This window comes from Pteropus vampyrus, unplaced genomic scaffold (assembly GCF_000151845.1).
Source record: "Pteropus vampyrus isolate Shadow unplaced genomic scaffold, Pvam_2.0 Scaffold66, whole genome shotgun sequence".
Taxonomy (NCBI): Eukaryota; Metazoa; Chordata; class Mammalia; order Chiroptera; family Pteropodidae; genus Pteropus; species Pteropus vampyrus.
This window is the reverse complement of record NW_011888847.1, coordinates 2126417-2144186: the sequence shown is the minus strand read 5'-3', so window position 1 is coordinate 2144186 and position 17770 is coordinate 2126417. Positions and strand designations below refer to the sequence as shown.

Below are 17770 nucleotides of genomic sequence, written 5' to 3'. Positions count from 1 at the left end.
TTTTTCTGGCAGCATAGTGTCCCTTTTTATGGATGTACCATCCTTTAATCAACCTTCTGTCGATGGATATAAAGGTTGTCCCTAATTTTCTTCTGTTATAAATAACGCTGTAGGGATGACCTTATGTGTAGATCATTTTACACATGTACAAGGACATCTGTAGAAGTGGAATTACTGAGTCAGTGGGAATGTACAAAAATAACTTTGATATATGTTGCCAAATTGCCCCTTATAGAGGTATTACCAGCTTCTGAAACTCTACCGGTGTTGGATAATAGTTTGAACCAGGTACTTTTTTGGCCATTTCCTCCAAAAGATAATTTTAGAAATCATAAAGTAGGTAGCAAAGGATCCACCAACAGGCTACAGCATCCTCAGAGGGACAATCTCCTGTGACTGTCCCCTGGAATCTGGTCTTTTGGGATGCTCTCTGCATGGAATCCCCTTTATGGAGGGAGAGGCTTCAGAGACACACAATTTGGGACCAGTGGTTTTGAGTTGTGAGCAAACTGTGGTCATCCTGAAAGAGGTGTGATTGGCACTGCCAGATAGGTCTGAGAATGCCATCCTGGCAACAGAGAGAGCTTTGTGAAGAGACGGGACTAAGCACACATTCCTGAAGACATTTCAGATTGGCACATAATCTCCTGAGTCTTATGGCCTCCTCTTGGGGTAGTGAAGAGGATCTGATTCATTCTGCACCTCATTATTGGGTGCCTATGTTGAGTGGTGGGCCTGGTCCTCATCCTTGTTTCAGGGGAGGGGCAATGAGCCAGCCGCACTGAACACAGCCACCTGGGGCCATAGTGAAAGCACATTTGACCTTAAGCCCTACACACTGAACACCTGGCTCCCGCTCCTGCCTGGGTCCCCTTTGCTGTAGGTATATGTAGGAATATGGTGGTCACAAGACTGAAGTTTTCAGTGCGGTGGGGGAACCAGCAAATTAAACCAAGCAGTATAAATTCACTTGCCAGGTGGCAAAGATCTGCAGATAAGCTAACATATGTGAGCGAACTCCAGAAAGTGCCAGTACTAAACCTGTTCAGGGATTTGCCTTGCTACACAAGTAAATCTGCTTCCCACTGTAACTCTTCACTTTGGTTGCTAGGTTATTGCTGGTATGTTCACATATCTTCAAAGTAGAGAAAAACAATTATGGTTACATGGAAATAGGAACACTTGAAAATGCATTATTAAATCGCTTCATATTTTTCCTCTTCAATCATTTGGGGGGAATTGCTTCTTGGTTTAAGAATTTATTACCCACAACAGGACATGAGTGTGACTTTGTCCCTCGTTTAAAATTTTGAAAATCTGGAAATTTGTCCCAAGTCCTGGGAACTCTGCCTCCCCAGTCACTAAACGACAGGAAAATAAACCCAAACAAGTGATTTATGCTGGTACCGTGGTAGAATGCCTGTATTTTTTCTTTAAAGGCTGTTTAAGTTAATGGAAACAGCATCTTTATTGATTTTCTCTGGCCTGGGCCATTCACGTGTTGGAGCAGGGCTAGGTTGGGTGGGTACAGGGGCATGTGCCAGTGTCCATATCTGCCATGTTCAGGGGTCACTGTCCTGTTTTTCAGATGACTTTGGAAAATTGCTCCTGGCCGAAGCCCTCCTGGAGCAGTATTTAAAAGAAAACAACACCAAGATAAAAGACTCCATTCCTTTGCTGGAGAAGAATGAGCCAAAGATGAATGATGCCAGAAGCTATCTGAGTAGTATCCTTAACCATGGGAAGCTGTCCGTAAGTTGTCAGCCTTCAAGCCTGGGGCCCCATCTCCTCTCCTGCTTCCTCTCTGCTGTCAAGCCCTCCTTGGGCCATTTGGTCACCTGAGCAGCAAGTGTCTCTTAAGGGTTGGCCTTATGCTGCTCAGTACAGTAGTCACTAGTCAAATGTGCACTTGATATGTAGTGAGTCCAAATTGAGTGAGTCCAAATTACGCTTGTGCTCTAAGCGTAAAACATACACTAGATTACAAAGACAGTACAAAATGAAGAATGGAAACGATCATTAATTCTTTATGTTGATAACACGTTCCAATGATAATATTTTAGATAAATTTGGTTAAATAAAATGTTATTAAAATTAATTTTATCTATTTTTACCTTTTTAATGTGACTACAAAATTTAAATTACACATGTGACGTAAGTTGTATTTCTATTAGACATCACTTGGTTGACCTAGTATGTGCCTGGTCTTGCGAGCTCTCTGGGGTCTCAGGGAAATAAAACCTCAGTGAGCCCAAGATCTAGTTGGGAGCAGGCAAACATGCAGAGATAGCTAGTGACGGAAGAGCTCAATAACAAGACAAGCCAGGTTAAGTCCATGTGCATTTATTGAGCACCTACTGCATACAAGGCACTGAGGGGAGGTATAAAGGGAAGTATAGTCATAGCTTTCTCTGAACCTCAAAGTGTAGTCCACCCACCCATAGAATGGGCATCATCTGAGAGCTGGTTAGGAATACAAAATCTGAATTAGAAGCTGCACTTAACAAGCTCTCTGGGTGATTTATGTGCACATTAAAACTTGAGACTGTTCTAAATTACAGTGTATCCTGAGCAATAGTAGAGGCATTGGTATGTCATTAGAGACCCAAAGATGTAATTTTTCAAGAGATGTTCCACAGCGATATATATATTGATTGCAACCTACTATATGAAAGGCATTGTGTTACGGACTTTGAGGGCAATAAAGATGAGTCGGCCTGACCCCTGTCCTCTGAGAGGTTGCAGGTCTACTGGGAAGATAAGCCCTATTGACAAATTGCCCGATGTGGACTGTGACACATGCCATAGGCATAGTGTACATGCAGAGGCAAGTCTGAGGGGGACACTCCCTGGGGTGAGGCCGGAGTCTACTCAGGGAAATGGTAGTACTAGCACTGGACCCTTGGGGGAGGGCTGGACCTTGAAGCATGAGGGGTATGGACATTCAGAGACAGGACAGGGCATTCCCAGCTATGGAAGTAGTGTATAATCTAAGGGTTCCTCTTACAAGAATTTCATTAAAATATGTTAATTAGCAGGAGCAAAAGGAGTGGTGGGTAGTTAACATTATAAAAGTACATCGGGACTAGAGAATGAGGACTAGAACACCAGACCAGGAAGTGTCCAGCTTTGTCATAAGCCGTGTGGAGAGAGTGTACTGGAAGTTTAAGGTTACTGCCTCTAGACTCCTCGACAAGAATTCTTGTAGCTCTAGGAGATTTTGTATCAGATTAAAATAGCTGGTTGACCCTGAGCATGTCCCCTGACCTCTTGGGCCCTCCAGTTCTAAATCTGCCAATCAAAAGGGTTGGACTTGATTGATGGGTCCTTAGCTTTTCCAAGACCCCTTTTAACGTTTTTCTTTACAAGAGACTCCTGTAAATATTTAAACATTGTTTTTAAATAAAAATGACTCCAGCTTATTGTAAAAACTTCACTACATAAACAAGTAGTTCGAATAATAAATAGAAGTCCTTGTTTGCTACCTTTGCTACCCCATGCCCATTCCTATCCCCAGAGTTGAGCATTGGTCACCATTTGGTGTGTGTCCCACACTCCTTTCTATGTGGGTTAGGAAACACACATACATACATACAAAGCTTTCTTTTCTTATTAGAGTCATAGAACACATATTTGACAAGTTAGTTATTCTTTTGCACCAAGAAGTTTCCCTTGGAGCTTTCGCCATGACAATACCTTATTCTTTGTATTGGCTGAATAGTATCCACATGTGTTGTCGTGAAAACCATTTTGTCTACCACATCACATTTATTAAGTACTAATTTTACCATGCCTTATTCATCAAAGACATGTACAGGCACCAATAATATTGAGGAATTCCCCATTATCCAGGCCAAAACCAAAAAACCTGATGTTGAAGAGGCAAAATAAAATATTAAAAGTAGTGTAAGGGACTCTATCTTACTCCAAAGGCCAAGGTGTGGCTGGGGGTGGGGAGTGATCTTTCCTGGCAACAGATGAAATCTCAGGTAGAGTCAGTCCCAGGTATACTGAGTAGCTCTGATGGGATGAGGAGAGTGGAGAGGTGGAGCCTGAGGCACCTCCTCAGGGTAGTTTGAAATCTACTCTCAGTAATCTCTAAGATCCTGTCTAGCTCAGTTCTGTGAGGCTGGTGAAAACAAACTATTTGTCATAACTTGTTATCCACTGAGTGCCAGGCATTGCACCATCTCATAGGGGCCTCACAGTAACCCTCTCAATGACATTTCCTACTATTCACATTTTCCAGGTGAGGAAACTGAGACCCAGAAGAGGTTAATCACTTAGCCAAGGACCACAGTAGCAGGTGCAGGACTTGAACACAGTCCAAGTTCTCATGTTTTTTTCCACTTCTTGGTACTGTCTCCCTGAGTCCTGGAGTGGAGATAAAATAATGACAGAAGAACTCGGGTTAATGTTAGTGATGATGCTTTTATAGGTCCCTTTTTGCCTCTAAAGTATTTCGTCGTCTGTCTCTCCTCTTACCTAGGTATCCGCATGTGGTCATTCTTCCCTTTTTATTGACAGAGACAATGTGGCACAAAGACAAGGTGACCTGCCTGCTCCACACAGCAAAGGGATTATTCCCCAGACTGAGTGACTTCCTGTATAGCATCCTTCCACTGGGCCAGGGCTCCGTGGTTCCCTGACTATTGAATTGACAGGCCAAGAACTTTTCACATTCAAATGTGTGGGTCCCACAGAGTGTAGCCAACTTTTAATTCTGCCAAATATGGACATTAAAAAAAAGAAGAAAAAACGAAACATCAAAACTGTACCAACTTCTATTACTATCACTCCATGAAAGAAAATACATCTTAACACCAAAAAGCAAGACAGATATGCTTTCAAAACTAGGGGTAGCTTTTTTAATAGTATAAATGTAGCTTTATGAAACATTCACCACATTGTTCTTAATTTTTCCCTAGCTTAATGGAAGCTCTGTTGTAAACTGTCATTAGTCCACCAGGAACCACCAAGCGTCACCCTGTCATCACACCCTGAAACTTGTTCTTCTGAGCTTAGCTGCCCCTTTCCCTGTTCATGGTAGAACAGGATAATAATAATAATTACTCATGCCCTGTGTTTATCAAGCTTCTTTCTAAAGAAAAGTTCAAAGCTCTTTTCTGGACTTTGCCCTATTTATGCTCTTAGTGTTGCTATGGTGGGAGGTGAGAGGTGGGTCTTATGATCTCACCCTCACAATGAGGAAAACAAGGCTGAGTAGGGAGGAAATGTACCTGTGGCTTGAGACCAATGGGGAGAATGGCAGAGATGCTGCCCATCTTGGAGGGACCATGGGTTGCATGCCTCTGGGGAGGGGTGTAATCTATGGCCCTAGCCCAGGGAACGGGTGGCCTGTTTGGGAAGACTAGCAAATGCCCTTGAAAAATTCAGCCTTTGAGAGTAAATCAATAGTTAGCATGTCAGGCAGGCGGAGGCCAAATGGGTCCATTTGGTAGAGGCACTATAGGAATTCAGCAGAAGGGAGCTCCCTGGTAGTCAGGGAGGCTTTCAGGAAGTGGTGGGCCTGAGCAAGACCCCAAAGGATGGAAGAGGATCTAGATAGCTTGAGAGAAAAAGGAGTTTGTTCTGGATAGGGGGCCTGTGTGAGCAAAGGCAAAGGAGGAATGTGTATTTACAAAATTGGTAGAGAAAGGGAATTTGACTGTGCCATGCTCTTAATTGGCTTCGGCGGGGCGGGGGCGGGGGGCGTGCAGTAGATAGTGGGGAGTGGTGGAGGTTTCCCCTGGGGTTGCATGTGCCCCAGCCTCTGATCTCTCTGAAGGGAGTCAGGGACAGCACCTTCCTGTTGGTGACAGGCCAGGAGTGGGGGCCATCTCCAGGGAACTCTGTGGACAGAATTGATGCTGTGTGGTTGGGGCAGAGCCCAGAGCTTGGCCAAAGGGATGGTAGGCCAACTGAGCACAGAAATGGAGGCAGCAGGCTAGAGCAAGTGGCCTCAGAAAGTGGGAAGTCTTAGAGCCGGGCTGTGTGCACTTGGAAGGCTAGGACTCTCGGGCAGGGTCAACCACACCTCCATGGACCCTGAGGGAGGCCCCGAGAGTCTGTGTATGGGGACAGAGATTTGGGCATAAGCAGCACTTGAAAAAGTAGGGCAGAGGGAACAGATTTGAATTCAAGCACTTGATTCTGCACTTTCACCTGTTTCTGATAAGATGAGGACAGTGGCCCAGCAGGCCTTTGCTCTCCTCTCTTCTGTTCCACGCTGCTATTGTGACTGTTGGGAGCTTCAGTTTTAGCCTTCTCACCCTCATGAGCTCTTTCCAAGGCCTTTCACCTAATTGTATGTTTGTTATATATATGTGTATATAGAGGACCCCCAAATTATATAAGCTTAAGGCTTCGCAAAACTTGGCTGGGTCCCTTGTGCTGAGAACAGATGCCCGAACCCCTCCTGAGTGCCAGCTTTGGGCTGAAGCCTATGGGGGCTACAAGAAAGCGAAGACAGGGCCAAGTCTACAAGCTGCCTGCAATCTAGTTGGGGACATAAGATACATACTCATGGAACAATTAAGGACTCATATAAGAATTTCAGTAAGCAGGCCATGGACTGCAGGTGTGGAGAGAAGGGAGTTGTTTGCATGTGCTTGAGGATCAGGGCAGACTTCTGGGAGGAGGAGAGGATTTCTGAGCAGGGTCTTAGGCAAATTATTGTGGCTCAGTGAGGGGGGTGTTCATCCCATGGTACCTGGTGGGGGTGAGGGTAGGCGCTTTGGGGCAGGAGCCTGCTAATGTGATCCTTGTCCTATCAGCCACAGTACATGCGTGAGGCCATGCTGATCCTGGGCAAGCTGCATTACGTGGAGGGCTCATACCGAGATGCCATCAGCATGTATGCACGGGCTGGGATTGATGACATGTCTGTGGAGAACAAGCCCCTGTATCAGATGCGGCTGCTGGCAGAGGCCTTTGTCATCAAAGGTAGGTGTGGATGCTGCCTGGAGCTCCCCATCCCCATGCCTAGTTTGTTACGTTCAGGCCCCCTGTGCCAGGAGCAGGGGTCAGCTGTAGGGCAGCAGATGTTGTGTTGAAGGTGGGCCTGCTGGGCCAATGTCCAAGATACATCTCCCCTGGTAGTGCCCAGGCACTACCAGCCAGGTGGACACCAGTGGTCACATTCTGCCAGGCATGCTGGCAGATGGCAGGAACTAGGCCAGATGTCAGGAAACTTAGGTTCTCACCTTGGCTATGTTGACAACTAGTTACCCACTATGTGCCTTTGGGCAAGTGACCTCCTTACCTTTCTTAGCCTCAGTTGATTTATCTGCAAGACAGGGTTGTACCACCTGCCCTAGGTTGCCATGACCTAGAGGAATCAATTGCGTAACCAGATTGAGAAAGGCTTAAAAAATGTGCCATCCCATTGTCAGGTTGGTGCCGGTTGCTGGCATTGGCTACAAATCGGGTACTTGATGATGTAAAGCAGTCTGTCACTCCTCAGGTATTTGTTAGGCACCTGCTGTGAGTGGCCCAGGGAGGTGGTGCCAGGATCCAGTGGTGGGCAGGTCAGGACCAATTCTGAAGGCAGGAGGTGCTCTGGTGGGGACCCAGGCACACAGGGTCAGTGATGTAGGAATTTTATGATGTGGGGAGCTATAGATGGCCTCACTGGGTTAATAGTGCCGTTGAACTATCCCCTGAAGTTATTTCATGTTAGTAAAACCCCTATCCCAAACTTTGTGCTTTAGGCTCATGCATCCTAGACCTATAAGCCCTGGGATTACAGAGCCTGAGAGGTGACCCTTGGTGTCAGTGAGGTTTCAGGAACCCCTCTACCACAGGAATCTTGAATGTTTGATCATTTCTCTATTCCAGCACAAACCAACCCCCAGAGGAAAGTGTAGAAATGTGTCCCCGTGAGGATTTGGCATCTGGCGTTGATAGAGTATTTGTTACCCTCTTTTCATCATAGATAGGGACATTCTTCCCATCTTACATATGGAGAAACTGAGGCCCAGAGAGGATACATACGTTGCCCAAAGTTACCCAGAGATTCGAAATGCAGCCAGGACTGGGCCTTGGAATATGAATCTCTCACCTGTATTCCTCTGTCTCTCTTGGGTCTCAGGAGATTGACTGTGACATCTCAACAGGGCACAGCCTTCGTGTCTCTGGTTGGTGGGGCTTCTTGAGGGTGTTGTTTGTCCACTGCTGGGTCCCCGGATCCCTTTCTCCATTGAAAGATTATTTATGCCATCCCAGGATTGTTTATGTCATCCCAGTTCTGGATGCTGGGACGTTCAAGATCAAGGTACCAGCAGGGTCAGGTGAGGGCTGTCTCCTCGGGTTGCAGATGGCCACCTTCTCACTGTGTCCTCACATGGCCTTTCCTCTGTGTGTGCATGGAGAGATCCCCTTCTCTTCCTCTTTTTATAAAGCCACTAACCCCACATGCTGAGAATGTCACCCTGGACCAACCTGGCATCAGCCAGCAATAGGGCAGGTGCCCATCTGGGATGGTCCAGTCTGTGAATTCTTCTCCCTATGCTCTCTTGTCCCCTTTTCTGGGCCCCTCGCACAGGACAGCCTTGAGGGTGATCTTCATTTGGCGTTTAGGTCTTTCAAGCCTCTTGGAAAACACTTCTGCCATAGACTTCCTGAACCTAACACCCTTCCTTGGGGGTCCTTTCCAGCACTTTTTTCCTATAGATCTGGCTCGGTACCTACTGCTCCCTGTCTCCTGCTCTCTACTCTTTCCAGCACGCCTCCAGCTTCTTGGTGGTCAGAGTTCCTGCAGGGGAGGTAAGGAGCCGGGCACTGCGGTGTGGGCTGCTCAATCATAGGCTGTGCCAGCTCCCCGCCCCTCACTGACTTCACGCGGCCTCCCACTTGCCTGCCTCCTCTCTGCCTGTCCTCCCTGTCCTGTTGCAGTGACTGTGCCCTCTTGCTTGGCATGCTGAGGTTCACCTGACCTTGCATGTGCTTGAGACCATGCATGTGGCCTCCTGAGTATGCATGGTGTTGATTTTCCTGGGTTTGGGGGACCCAGTGGGTTTTCCCATGAAGAGTAAGAGATAGGGATGGCTAGTCGTTGGTCCTGACACTTTTTATGAACAAGGGGACTCTCTTAGTTCAGGCTGCCATAACAAAATGCTATAGATCTGGTGGCTTAAACAGCAAGGATTTATTTCTCACAGTTCTGGATACTGGGACATTCAAGATCAAGGTGCCAGCAGGGTCAGGCGAGGACTGTCTCCTTGGGTTGCAGATGTCCACTGTGTCCTCACATGGCCTTTCCTCCACGTGTGTGTGTGTGTGTGTGTGTGTGTGTGTGTGTGTGTGTGTGTGTGTGTGTGCGCGCGCGCGCCGTAGAGAGATCCCTTTCTCTTCCTCTTTTTATAAAGCCACTAATCCCATCATAAGTCCCCACCCTCATGACCTCATCTAACCCTAATCATTACCTCTCAATGGTACCATCTCCAAATATCATCACATTGGGGGGCAGGATTACAACATATGAATGTGGGGGGAACACAACTATTCAGTCCATAACAAGGATGGTAGAAGCAGGAGGCCGCAGAGTTCACAGAATAATGATACTTGTTAAGCCCTCACTCTATGCCAGGTATGCCCTCACTGAATCCACTACACAACTCTCAGGTGGGTGTTCTCTTATTCTCGTGTTACAGACCAGGAATTACGGTTGAAGAGCTGAAGGGACTCATTCGGATTTCATAGGAAGTGGCAGAGTTAGGATTTGAACCTAGGCAGCCAGAGCTCATAAAGGCCCTGTGGTCATACTGCTCAGAATTCTAGATTGAGAGGAATCATAGAAATGATCTAGGCCAATTTCTCATGTTACAGATGAGGAAACCGAGGCTGATAAAAGTGAAGCAACTTACCCAAGACATCAATTACCTAGTTTTTGAAATAGAATGTTTCACCCCCAGGCAGCCTCTGGGTTTCAGGCTCTGTCAGACTCCAGGTGGCCTGTGCAGGAGACGCCTTTCCTACTCCCAAGCATTCCACCTGGCCAGGCCCTTACACCACATCTTATTTGCCATGTTGCATTAGATTCTGCTCTGTGGTTCCTTTTGGTTCCATCCAGGGAGGTAGGGAGTTTGGTTCTCAGGCACAGCTGGCTGGAGGGAGGAGGACGGGCCAGTGTATCTCAGGGAAGCCTGACCTGGCCAGGCCTGGAGGCTCAGTGGGGGTACAGTATGAGTGTCTCCGATGTAGAGTTCTTTTCCAGGGAGTCGGGAGCAGGCTCTGGGGCTCTTCACTGCTGCTCCTACAAGATATAAAAACACACTCAACTCGCCTGCTTTTGCCTTCAGAGTAGAGAGACTTGGCAGTTTGACCCTCTGAGGCCTCACTCACAGGACTCAGCCTTTCTCTAAACTCAGGGGGGATGGGAATTAGACCAGAAGGCACCCCTTGACTCTCATGGAGGGCTTTAGACACCAACCCAGGGGCTCGAGACAGGGGGGCAGTTGCAGAGTCTGGTTTTTTGTTTTGTTTTTTTTGCCTGAAATACAGAAACACTGAGCACATTATGTGTGTACTGGATGGGGGGTACGTGACCTCCAACTTCTCTAAGGGCAAAAAAGTTATTGTCCATGTCAGGTTTTTTCAGAAACAATATCAAAACCACAGATTTTTCACTAAGACAGAAAAATAAAATAGCTTCGTGGGGAGGCCTGTTGTTTGCAATCCGTGCCCAGCTCCCAGTACTCCTTGGCCCCCAGTGTTTTAGTCACACCTGTGCTCAGACTGACCCGATCCTCGCAGGGGTAGAAGACTGGATTTTAGGGCCTCTCAGTGGCACCCGGAGGTGGACTGGGCCCTATGAGAGCTTCTGGCTTTGGAGGAAGAACTGCTTCTTTCCAGGTCCCTCTCCAGCCAGGTTGACTTGTCTGTCACTCAGTAATGGGCCTGTCCTGTGGCCAGCTGCTCCCAAGTCACCTGCCAGCCCTGGGCAGAGCTGAAGGCCCTTCTCCTGCCTGTCAAAATCTCCTATTCAGTCCTTCGTTCCTAAGTACCAATTTCTCGAGCCCCTCTACTATACCTGACTTCAGTGGCATATCCAGAAACGAGGTATGGACCCTTCTCTCTGGAACCTGAAGGTCTGTTGTGGGGTGGGGCAGGATTATCACATGTATACCATCTTCCAGGAGCTTGATAGAAATGCAAGCTCTCAGGCCCCTCCGCAGATGTACTGAATCAGAATCTGCATATCACCTGCATCCCCAGTGTTGTGTATGCACATTGTAGTTTGAGAAACTGCTACCCTGGAACTGTTGTTTAATAAATATTTGTTGACTGACAAATCTACCTTCATTCATCTCTGTAAGATGAGAGGTAGTTGTTATGCCCACTCTATGGATGGAGAAACTGAGGCTTGCCAGGTCACACAGTCTCTGTGTAGCAGAGCTTGGATTGGTGACCAGGTGGTTGTCTCCCAGCTCGCATCCTGCCTATGACAGAGGACCCCCAGAGGGTGATGGGGAACAGCTATAGTTACCTCCAAAATGAGTCTGTGCAGACAAGGAAGGTATAGGAGGCACAGGAGGCCAGAGAAAGAAAAGTTCCAGGCACGTCCTGTAGAGCCTGGAGGCCAGCCAGGAGGGATGATGCCTTTGGACGTTGTCATTCTGTCCCTGAGGGTAGCCCAGAGGAGCCATAATTGGGCTTTGTGGGGATAGGAGACTTTAGCCTCTCCCGGCCTCCTATAGCCCCGAATAGGAGCTGCAGCCCCTGGTGGAGCCCTGTGCCACTATCCCATGGATCTGCTTAGCACAGAAGCAGCCGGGGCTGTGGTACAGGTGGGTGAGTTGTCCAGAAAATTTGCTTTCTTGTGTCAATATCAGTCACCTTAGCTCAGAATGGGGAGCCTGCCCCACTCCTACCCTATTCCCCAGGCCCTGCTGTGGTCCCATTGTGACCTCTTAGCTCCCTGACCAAGCATATCGGACCAGGGGATGGCCCTGGGAAAGGAAATGTTCCCGACCCGTTCCAGTTGCAGATGGTGGGTGGCACAGCCCACCACCATTTTAGTTGGTTTGGGGGGAACATCTTCCATTTACTTCGTATTAAAAAACAATTCAGAGTAATTTGATTTCGGGGCTGTTCCCAGAAGGCCTCAGTGCCGCCCACTCTCACGAAGTCCTTGACAGAACCCTGCTCATGTGACTCCGTGGACTTATGTCCACCAGCCTTGTCTCCCCACTGAACTCAAAGCCCCTAGAGGACAGGTAGTCATTTCTTACGCACCCCCAAAGTGCTCTCCGTCCTTTCCCTTCCCAGAGCCCCATGTTCCAGCCAAATGAGGTTTGCTCTCGGTGTCCAACGCGATCTTCTGTCCCTTTACCTTTTCTTGGGCCACTTTCCGCACACACAGATGGCCTTAACGCCGCCTTCAGACACAGCTCAGGTGCCTCCTCCACTGGGAGTCCTCCGTGGTTGCTCAGGTGACAGCATTCTCTCCCTCTTTCAGTCTCATTTGGACCTTGGCCCAGCGGCTCCCCAGTTGGAGGTCAGTAAGTTCCTCCTGCCCATGGCCTGGCCTCCTATAGTTGAACCCTTCAAGGTCCCCAGCCCAGCGAGAGAGTAAAATTTGCCAGTAGTTGATTCAGCAAGTGCCTACCAGCGATGCCGAGATGAACAGTTAGCATCCCTTCCCTGAGGGAGGCAGGCAGGTGAGCAAAGCCCGCGGCTGGTGTGCTGTGGCTGTAGGAGAAACAGCTGCTGTGAGAGAGGAGCTAAGCACTCAGAGGCAGAACTGATGAGTCATGAGCTACCTGGTGTTATTCTTTCCTGCCCAGTCTCTGCATCCACAGGCCACAGTGTCAGTGCAGTCTGCTGCGGGAAACACCAGGATGTGTAAACATCCCAGAGGTGACATGTCTGTAGCTTATTACCATGGCCTACTGGGGCAGGACGGTGGACCTGCTGCCTGGCCGTGGTGCTGTGGCCACGTGACTGCCTCCAGTTCCATTCTGTGGGGAGCTCTGCCTTGATGCCCAAGGGGGCATTTGCAAAGTCTCCTCTGGAGCTGCAGCTCCTCAGCAGCCCACTTCCAAATAGGACCGTCACACCTGACAAGACTGAGGCCTCGCTTGTCAGGTATGGGGTCTGTCTCCCTCGGCAGCTCCCTTGAAGTAAGCCTTTGGGAATTTGGCATTGGACCATCTCCATGGATGAGAAACTAGAACCAAAGACTTTTGACCCAGAGTCCTTGGATCTAGATCCAGGCCTAGAAGTTTCTGTCTCCCAGGACTCCTCTAGACCCCCAGCCCTCAGCTTAATGGGTAAGCTGAGGTACACATGCCCTTTGCCTTCAAGATACATCTGGTTTTCTAGCAGCATGTGAGAACCACAGCAGGAAGGCCTTGTGAGGTCCTGGGGGATCAGGCCTTTCCCAGGCCCCACCCTTAGCTCCTGATAGGATCCCTTCGTCCTGCCCACTCTGTCACTTCCTTCAGCAGGAGCAGAGAATTTCCATCCCCGATTATCTGACTTGACTCTCAGCCACCTTGAGTTGTTGTACACAGACAAAAATGGACCCTTAACAAAGCTGTATCGTTCAGAGGGGCTGCCGGGGGTGAAGCTCACCCCCTTCTGTGGGTCTTACTCTGAGCCCCAAAAAGTATCCAACATAGGCTAATATCCTAGAATGTCCTACCAGATGCCCTAAAAAGCACCAGCCTCCACAGCACAAGGTGTCACCTCAAGACAATATAGGCTGTTGCTATATATCTGGGATTTCCGTTTCTTAGCTGGGAGATGGCAAAATCCTCACTCCCATACCTGAGCCCGTCTTATACTTCAGGAATTGTCCCCTCTGACATCACGCTTCTGGGGTCAATTTCTGTATAACAAAACTAATAGTTGTAATGACAAAAATGCAACTTCAGCTAGCTGGAAAAGCAACAACCAAAAGGAGGAGGGACTGGAAATTTATGGACCCACGTAACTAGCAAGTCATTGGGGTAGGTGGCATCAGGCACAGCTGGATCCAGGGTTGAGGTCTTTCTCAGCAGCTCCAGGTGTGCATGGTCCTGCAGCATAGCACTCACAACCTCAGAGAGAGGGTGTGCCTTGGGGACCATTCTCATTGACCTGGCTTGGTCTCATGCCCACCCTGGAACCTGTTACAGTGACTAGCACCTAGATTGCTGGGTTGGTGCCAGGGGCGGGATTTCCCCACCTGCATCTTGTGGACCAAGTTGGAGGAATGGTTTCTCAAAGGAGAATCAGGATGCTCTCACCAAGCAGGTGAAAGTTTCGGAGGCCAGAACCCCAGAGTTCAGGCAGAACTGGCCTCAGGCGATACCAGTAGTGACTGGCTCAGCATTTGAACTTGGCTTCCTTTGACTCTGGCTTTTATGCTCATCCCTGATGCCCAAGGAGTAGTTGTTTGATTGAACCACTCTGTTCCTAGTTGTGGAGCCCTCTCAGGTGAGCTGAGAGGTGAGCCTGAATTTAAGGAGGATTCATCTGCAGATGAGCAGGAGAGGTGCCTTCCAGGTAAAGTCCAAAGGGAATTGGAGGTGGCTTGTTTGAAGGAGGGATGTACTCACAACTTCTTGGAGCTAAGAGGGGGTACATATGGGAGGGAGTGGGAAAGGAGAGAGCATTGAGAACCTGGCAGTAAGGCTCAGGATGTCCCTTTATGCTGGTGTTCTAGAACTCTGGCCCCAGATAGCCCCACCGTGCCTGGCGTGGCATAGCCTGTTTCCCCTAAAACCGGGCCCAGCTGTTGGTTAACACTGTGTCTGGATCTGTTTGGAGCAGGGGGCTCTGAGCCCTAGACCCTAAGGTTAAGCCTTTACGGATCCAGGATAACACTCTGTCTTCTTCTCTGTTGGTCTAAGCCCTAAGGGATATTCCCAGCTTTGATGGGTGTGCAGAATGCCTTAGGGCCTTTACTTTTGACATCTCAAGTCTTTCCCAGTTCATCCCCCAAAAGCCCCGGTGCCATTATCCACCTCCAGAGAGCTGTTCCGTGATGAAAGCCTTCTCTCCTCAACCCTTCCTATGTCACTTCCATTTCTCTGGCACTAGCGCAGCGTGGTAGCAATGTGGAGGGTGACCCGCATTTCTCCAGCTGTGAGCTCTACAGACCTTAGTCCTCGGTGCCTAATTTGGGGCTTGTTGTGGCCCCAAAAGTGGGCTCTGGGCCCCCCGAAAACCAATTCTGCCCTGTGTTTCAGTCTCAGCAACCCCCTTTCTCCCCTCATTCACAGCACAGTACCAGGGAGGTCACCAAGCATGCTCTGGGCAGGCTTGCCCACTGGCTCACCTGTAGAAGACTGGCCCGGCTATGGAGCAAAAGGGCCCGGTCACCCGAAATACTGCAGTGAGGTGCTAAATTGTGAAGGTGCCATGAGAAGTAAAAATGTAAAAATCGTTAAGCAGCTGTGAGAATTATGATCTGCAAATTCTTACCTTCTTACTCCTCAAGATTTTTTTTTTCTCTTTTTCTGTTCTCTTTTGGCCAATGCAACCCCAGCTATTCTGCTCTCACCTGGGATTTTTGTGGCTTTTTAAAACTTTTAAAACTAGAAGAAAGAACACCAGGCTGCTCCTAGGTCAGGATATGGTGACAGATACGGTTTGGGTTTTTTTAAGTCCTGGTATGGCAAGAATCAGCTGTTTATTTTGGTTTCCTTCTCAAAGGGGCATAGGCTATTTGCCTTGCAGGCGAGTGAGTCAGCGCTTTTGGTACTGCTGCCCTCGCCCCAGACTGTGGTCCACAGAGTGAGAGTCTGGCTTCTGGTTTGAGAGGAAAGAGCAGGCCACTATTGGGGCATCTTGCAAAAAAGGTGGGTGGGTTAATTGCGTGCGCACCAAGCCTTTGTTGAGTGCCTTCCTGGGCTGCGGGATACAAAACAGGGCAAGATGATAAGCAGAATCTCCGGAGGAGCATCATGGGGCTGGAGGGCAAGACGTTGGTGTGTTCTCCCTGCATCTCCTGGCAGAGCTCTCTGTTGCTGGAGGCCATCGCAGAGAGTAGTCAGTGGGGGTGTGGAGTACGGACAGGCCTTTGAGGAGTGCACTTGAGAAACCAGCTCCGACACCTGGGTGGTCAGCTGTAACTCAGCCATCGGTTACACATGGGAAAGATGAACCACCATGGGCTGGCCAGGAAGAAGCCTGAGATTTGGATACTCCTGGAGGCTCAGGAATGGCACCTGGAATCTGGGCCAGGAGAACTGACAGTTTTGAAGCCAGAAGACCTGGATCACATCTAGACTCTGCCACTTTTAGCTGAGCGGTGTCTGCAGGACTCTCTTCTCCCTGAATCAGATTTCTCTTTGTCGTTCTAGGGGAAGGGCTAAACCCCTGCCTAAGTGGTCATTGTGAACGTCCCCTGAAAATGTTTTGTGAGAGCATATGTTCTGTTCTTTATAATACCATCTAATTTCCACCACCACCCTATGAAGTAGGCATTGCTTGGATGTAATACCATTTTCTGTTTGAGGGAACTTAGATCTCTGTAAACATTTTGAGGTATATCCTTCCAGACTTTTTTCCTATAGGTTTATATGTGGGGTTTTTTTTAAACAAAAATAAATTCATGAAAACATATTAATATTTTTATGAACCGGTTTCCAGTACCCATCTATGTCACTACTTAAAGTGGCTTCATAGCATTTTACTGTAAGAATCTATTGTACTGTAGCAAACTTGTTTCCTGTTATTGGACTTGTATGTTAAATCTCATTTTTTTTCCCCCATTATAAACAAGGCTGTAATGGGTATGTACTCTTTGGAGACTTTGATACAAGGAGTCAGATTGCCTACTTTTTAAAAAAAGTTTTCAATGGTAAAATATACAGAACATGAAATTTAGCAGCTTAACCATTTTTAAGCGTGCAAATCGATAGTGTTAAGTACATGCATTGTGGTGCAACCAATCTCCAGAACTCTTCATCTTGCAAAACTGAAACTGTACCCTTAAATAACCCCCCATTTGCCCCTCCTCCAGCCCCTGGCAACCACCATTCTACTTTCTGTCTCTATGAGTTTGACTCTTTTAGGTACCTCATAGAAAAAAGAATCGTGGAGTATTTGTCTTTTTGTGACTGGCTTATTTCACTTAGCATAATGTACTTTAAGATTCATCCATGTTGTCACATAGGGCAGGATTTCCTTCTTTTTTTAAGGCTGGATAATATTCCAGGGTATGCATGTACCACATTTTGTTTATCCATTCATCCACCAATGGACACTGGGTTGCTTCTACCTTTTGGCTGTTATGAATAATGCTGCTGTGCACCTGGGCGTACATATAACGTCTTCTAGACCTTCCTTTCAGTTCTTTTGGTTATATACCTGGAAGTGGATTTGCTGGATCATATGGTACTTCTATTTTTAAATTTTTGAGGAACCGCCAGGCTGTTTTCCACAGTGGCTGTACCATTTTACATTTCCACAGTTGCCCGCTTTTGTGTGTGATTCACGAGGGTTCTTCCCTCTCTGGCCTCGAGGCTTCCTCCCTGAGGGCTGAAGCAGTGACTTGCATTTCTACCTCATCACCCCACCCCCATCCCCAACCCACAATTCTCAGACTCTGGGCTTAGTTAGCCCTCTCTGGGTGCCCTGTGCTCCTGGACCAGCTGGGTAGGCAGGAGCGAGGGGGCCCACCCATCTGGAAACTTCCATTGCAGAGGAAGTGGTGTGCTCTCCACCTCTGCATCCAGGGCCCAGGGCTCCCAGGGTGGGGCTTCTTGGAAGGGCAGCTGTCTGGGATGTGATGAGTCACCTCAGACTGAAGAGGCCGGGACCAGCTTGGGTGTTC

The 17770-nt window shown here is 48.2% G+C and overlaps 1 protein-coding gene across 1 annotated transcript in view; it reads left to right on the top strand.

Annotated features, from left to right (window-relative positions):
* Window positions 1–1227: 1227 nt before the first annotated feature.
* TTC7A (tetratricopeptide repeat domain 7A) overlaps window positions 1228–17770 on the top strand; it is a 104382-nt gene continuing 87839 nt past the window's right edge. The window contains exons 1-2 of the mRNA XM_023531281.1: window positions 1228–1752; window positions 6777–6945. Of these exons, the coding sequence (XP_023387049.1) occupies window positions 1453–1752; window positions 6777–6945 (469 nt within the window). The 5' untranslated portion in view covers window positions 1228–1452. The remainder of the gene's footprint in view (window positions 1753–6776; window positions 6946–17770) is intronic.